The 6045-nt window shown below is 35.1% G+C and overlaps 1 protein-coding gene across 2 annotated transcripts; it reads left to right on the top strand.

Moving 5' to 3' along the window:
- LOC109232817 (SUMO-conjugating enzyme UBC9-like) lies at positions 366–5027 on the top strand. 2 transcript variants are annotated; one of them, XM_019398538.1, is made up of 5 exons: positions 366–421; positions 1547–1632; positions 2749–2879; positions 3508–3612; positions 4521–5027. In XM_019398538.1, exons 2-5 carry the CDS (start codon positions 1563–1565, stop codon positions 4662–4664), a joined length of 450 nt encoding a protein of 149 aa, XP_019254083.1. In that variant the 5' UTR covers positions 366–421; positions 1547–1562; the 3' UTR covers positions 4665–5027. The 2 variants fall into 2 exon arrangements, with proteins under 2 accessions (XP_019254083.1, XP_019254084.1); XM_019398539.1 differs by having other exon boundaries at positions 380–404.

Here is a 6045-nt window from a genome sequence, read left to right as displayed (position 1 = left end):
TTAATTTCTCCCCGTCTAATAATCAATCCAAAGCCTTTCGGTAGAGAATTTTCTTAGTCATTTAACTGACGAATATATTCACATTTACAACATTAATTAAGTCACTTAATTTCCACCCTATGATACTATTAAATACTACAACTAGCATCTCCATATAAAACCAAAAAAACATTTTACTTTAAATTATAACAAGTTCTAAAAGTAAAAATTTGCGAAAAGAAAGAACATAAATTGGACGTATACTACAGTTATTGAAGAAATAAAGGGATCTAAGTGTAAATTTTCAAACCATTTGGGGCGTAGCTGTAAGTCGGGCAACAGAGATACGAAAGCCTTTATATTAAAAAAAGTTCTGAGTTCAACATTGTACTGTTCGCTTCTCAGAATCTGAAAGTTGCATCTTGGTAGGTTAATCTCTCAGGTAAAATTTTCTTTTCTCTTCTTTCTCTTTCTCTAGTTGTGATTTTTTATACTATGCATGTCTTCTCTGCATGTATGTTTGGGAAAAATTATGCGGCACAACAAATATATACTCCCTCCATTTTAATTTTCGTGAACCTATTTCCTTTTTTAGTTCTGCCAAAAAAAATAACTCCTTTCTTTATTTGGAAACAATTTTACCTTTATACAATGATTTATAATCGCATAAGATATATGTGCCTCATTTTGCACCACAAGTTCAAAAGTTTCTCTGTGTGCCCAGTCATATGGGTTCACATAACTTGAAACGTAACTGAGGGAGTATATTGCATTTACCGTTTGTAGCTATACTTTTAGAAAATTACCATTCGTAGTTATATTGAATTTTATAGCAAATCTACTTGTAGTACTAAAATAAGAAATCAATTATTTTGAACCGCAACAAAAAAGCAACAAGCTCTCGTAGCTTAGTTGGCTAGAACACACACTTAGTAATTGGAGATCTTGAGTTTAACTCTCAGTTGTATTTGTTGCGGAACGAATTATTCATTGCCCGTTTGAATACAATTGAAGAATTCCTATTTCTTTATTTACAGTCAGACCTCTCTATAATAATGGTTCCCCTGTGCCTTATCAATTATTAATAAGGAAGACCGGGCTAAAGGTAACTACTTTTTGCTCACCCGGTGAAAGGCATAGTAGGTAAAAAGGCTATTGGTTGCTTTACTTCCTTGCCTCGGGTAGGTTGAAAAATCTGCTAAGAAGAAAAGGTTTCTTCCAAGAGCTCCTTTTACACGCTACGCTATCCTCAGTGACAATATCATCATCGGAGATGAGCGGGTGGTTGAGCGTTATCGCGAGCTAATTTCGCCATTGAATGTTCCATTTTCCTTAGAGAAATCGTTAGTATCGTCAGTCATCCTTTATAATATAACTTCACTATAATAGTCATATTTTCTTTAGAACCAATTATTCATGTTGTAATATGTATATATATTTCTATAATAATACTTCGCTATAACAACCGAAAAATGTCCAGAACAACTGAGGTTGTTATAAAAAGGTTTGACTTGATTTATTATTTATATATAGAGCTGATATGTGTTATTTTACTTATTTTTTGTAGAGGGATTTGATCGAGGATGGCATCCAAGAGGATTCTAAAAGAGCTCAAGGATCTTGTGAAAGATCCTCCTGTCTTTTGCACTCTTGGTTTGTTTCTAGAACCTTCTTTTCCTTTTACTTTGTCCCAAGAGCTTTGGTTTAATGGCAAGAGCGTAATATGTGATAATGTGAGTTAAATGCATGTGACAGGTTCAACATGTAAATGCTTATTTGCAACCGCTGTTTACACCAAACCAATTAATTTAACTTTGGTAGTTAAAAATTGAAGGGAAATGATTAAGTGATAAATTTGTGTATCAAATGCGCATGTTTAGTAGTGATTCTTCATCCCCCACCCCCCCAAGTTAACCGCGCTAAGATTTATCATTAGGTGCTCTCCTATATGATTGCAACTGCCAAGGGACGGTTTTTTTTGGGGGGGGGGGGGGGGTGAACTTTAGAGGAATCTGTTAAAAATAGTCAATTATCTGAAGTTTGTTCTGTATGATATTGGTTGGCCCAAAAATGAGTGCCTTGTGGAGTAAATTAACTTGTTTGGCTTTTTGATGGCGGGGAAGGGTCGAATTGATTTGAGATGTAATTTGAAGGTAATGTATGATCTTTTGGTGTATTTATTAGTTTTTCAACCTAAACAAAACAAAAGAAAAAAGAACTTGACCTTGAACATATTTGTTTGTTTAGGAAGGTTGGCGAAAGGAACATATAAGTCCGGTTTGGGTTGGGGGCTCCACGGGACAAGGTTCTAATGTTTGGAAATGAGGTAAATAGTGTAGACGAGTACGTTTGTCTTCCCCAGCTTACCATGTCCATGCTCACATAGGTGGAGTCAGGATTTCAAGTTTGTTAGTTTAGGATTCTAGTTCTTTTAAGTTACTAGATCCTTAATTAATAATTTCTACATATTTTTAGTGAATTATTTAAACAAATATAGGATTTGGTTAAAAGTTACTGGATTATATTCGTTTGAACCCGTAACATACAAACTAGCTCCGCCCCTGCATGCTCATGCTTGAAATTGTTTACGTTCTGGAATATGGTTCTCTGGTTCTCTGTGCTTTTGTGTTTCCACATTTTTTAGGCAAGCTGCTGTAGATATGCTTGCACTAAGCCTAAATGCCCAAATAACAAGTAAAAATGTGTCTTAAGGTTGCATTGAAGAGTTCTCTGATTGTTATGCTTTTGCTTCCTGTTGTTTGTATTTAGGTCCAGTTGCTGCCGACGATTTGTTTCACTGGGAAGCAACAATTATTGGTCCGCCTGATAGTCCCTATGCCGGTGGAATGTTTCTTGTTACCATTCATTTTCCACCTGATTATCCATTTAAGCCACCCAAGGTATTCTTCCTACAACATGAAGTGCACACAAACTTCTTTATGACTTGCCTGATAGAGCAGTCCGATGCACTAAGCTCCCGCTATGCGCAGCGTCCGAGAAGGGCCAGACCACAAGGGTCTATGGTACACAGCCCTACCCTGCATTTTTGCAAGAGGCTGTTTTCATAGCTCGAACTCGTGACATCCTGGTCACATGGCAACAACTTTACTAGTTACGCCAAGGCTCCCCTTCACAGGCTTATAGGCTCCTAATTGTTTAAATTGTGCAAAGGATTCTTTTCACAGAATCAAAGAAGCTATCGTTTTCGTTTTCTTGGCTTGTAAATCTGCAGAATCATTGAGTTAATAAGTATTTTGTTCATATTAATCTTTTAATGCATGTACAGATATTTAAGCTCATTTTGCTAGGGAGAGAACTGCTTGCAATTGATATGAATAGTTGACTGGCTTAGTACATTGGTCTAGAAGAAGTCCAGTTTATATGTTAGATTCAGTTGGATAAGTACATTGGTATAGAAGAAGTTCAACAAATGTACCGATGGAAAAATATGTATATATACTATATAATATAATGACACCTCTTGACTTCTTGGACAAATTTATATAACAATACGAGATAAATGTGCAGATAGCTTTTAGGACAAAGGTTTTCCACCCAAATATCAACAGCAATGGTAGCATTTGCCTTGACGTTTTGAAGGAACAGTGGAGTCCAGCACTTACAATCTCCACGGTGAAGTTCATTTCCTGTTGTTCCCATGCTGATTTAATCTTTTGTTTTTGCTTCTTATTTACATCCCAAGAGTACACAAGTCCAATATCATCCCTGTTTTGCTGAGAACATTGTCAAATGTATTTCAATGGTGGATCGTGAGGACTTTTACGTCGATTATTTAGTTCTTGTTCTATACTAACACAAGTGAGTCAAACATAGGAGATTAAAATACATTCGCTTAGTACCTTGCTTTTTGTTTTGTAGTCTTTTAAAGTATATACATGAAACTTCTGTATTTTCAGATTGAACTTACATGAGAAACTTTAATCTTGCTCTTCTTCAACGTGTAACATTAATGACTATTATCTTCCTTCCAAATGAAACTCTTGCATTAGTTGCTTTTTTTTTTTGGGGTAATAATGGTGTCCGAGTTGACATGCGCACACCTCGACTATTACACCGGATACCTGCTACTTTGCAGTAGCACCACTACAGGTACGAGGTAACTTTTCCCATCAAGGCTTAGGCAGGTGGGAAGAAATTAGTTATTGTTTCTGGCGGTTGATATGCTTCCCACCAGCACGGTTACTGCTTATTGTTTCTGCTTCCTTCCAACTAATTTTCTGGCTCTTAGGCTGCTGCTATTATCTTTCTGACTTTGTTGATATTGCTTGTTTCTATTGTTTATTTTAATCTTTCTTAAGCCGAGAGTTTATTGGAAACAGTCAGGACTTACATACTACCCTCCCTAGACCCCACTTGTGAGATTTTACCGTTTTTTTTTTTTTTTTGATGATGATGATGTTCTTTTTTCTAATTTTTAAACTTGATATGTATTCAAATTGTTCTTTGTTTTAAACCTCTTTAAGCATGATCGACTGATCAACTGCGGGCTGGCATGTTTATTTTGTATTTGTTCCTTGCAGGTGTTGATGTCTGTATGTGCTCTGCTAACAGACCCTAATCCTGATGATTCTTTGGTGCCGGAGATTGCTCATATGTACAAGACCGATAGAAACAGGTATGAAACAACTGCCCGGACCTGGACCCGAACATATGCCATGGGTTAGTTAACAAAGTGTGATTTTGGGCATATTATCAGTGGTATGTTACTCTACTCCATCGGAGTAGGGGTAAGGTCGTTGTTGTATTAGTGGTATGTTAAGCAAAATGAAGTTTTTCTTATGCATAATCAGCTCAAGGGAAAAGGTTATGTTGTTGCCTCCTGAAACACTTCAATTTTGCTTTTTTGGTTTGTGTTATGATATAACGGTTTTGTAACTTTATGGATGGGTCCAAATTAAGCAAGTTTGACCCTTTAGTTTAATCTAAGGAAGTAAATAAGTTAGTTTTCTACTCATCACTGGAATCCAGCATACTGTTAGTTTTTTCTTTTTTTGTTTTCGGCAAAATTACATCAGATATTAATTGGGCCTTACGGCTCATCCGAAAATGACCCATATTTGAAGCTCTAACGTGGTTTGGCCCAGGTTGTATATATTTTGAAATTTTTTTTGCGCCCATTAGCTCATCGTAAATTAGTAAGGGTAATATTTTTTTGGGCTTTCACTCTCTTCTTCTCATATCTTCTACGTATGCTTCAAGAGGCCGTCCGCCATTACTGCTTCTCCCCCTGTATTAACTGGTTGCAATATAAGAAAATTAAAGAGTAAGTCCACCATTGAAGGCCATTCAAAGCTTCGCTATCGAAAATAGGATTTTTTGGGTTTATTAGTTGTTTGGATTGTGTGTAATTCCAATTGATTGAAAATATCAAAAGGAGTTCAAAATTTAAATTTGAAGTGATTTGGAGTAGATTTGAGCAAAATTTGAGTTAAATTTCAGCAAAGATGCAAGGAAGAAGATGAAGTAAGTTTTTTGTATAATTATGTATAATCTTGCATAATAATGTATATGAGTGTATAAAAACATCTTATATACTTTTATCTGCATTTATATACTTTTATCTACATTTATACAAGCGTTTGTCGATGAATCTCTTCGACGATTTTCAGTTGCAATTCTTGTTCAAAACCAGCCCAAATCTCTATTAAATGGCTTCAATTTTTATATACAACCTCCTTATACTATTTCTAATAAGTTTAAACAATACTCACTCCAAATTTTTCACAAAATTAAATTCAAAATATAAACCCACATATTTAAGCTTGTTAAAAATTTAATTTTTACTACCTAAACGAATTTGATTTGTTGAACTAATATTAGATTTACGGTTACTGATTTGAAAATAATTAGAAGCTTGGGCAATATTTTTAAAAAATTGAATACTAATTTCGAGAACCTGTTGGAGTTGGATGTTGAATATTAGATTATTATTTTTGGGTTAATAGTTTTAAATTGAAATATGGGCTATAAAATTAAAAAGCAGGGAGCCTAGTTTTTAGGGAAACTACCAGCTATGTCCATTTATAAGTAGCTCATTTCAAAAAT

The sequence above is a fragment of the Nicotiana attenuata genome, chromosome 9 (assembly GCF_001879085.1).
Source record: "Nicotiana attenuata strain UT chromosome 9, NIATTr2, whole genome shotgun sequence".
Taxonomy (NCBI): Eukaryota; Viridiplantae; Streptophyta; class Magnoliopsida; order Solanales; family Solanaceae; genus Nicotiana; species Nicotiana attenuata.
The sequence above is the reverse complement of the archived record's forward strand: the minus strand, read 5'-3'. Positions and strand labels throughout refer to the sequence as shown.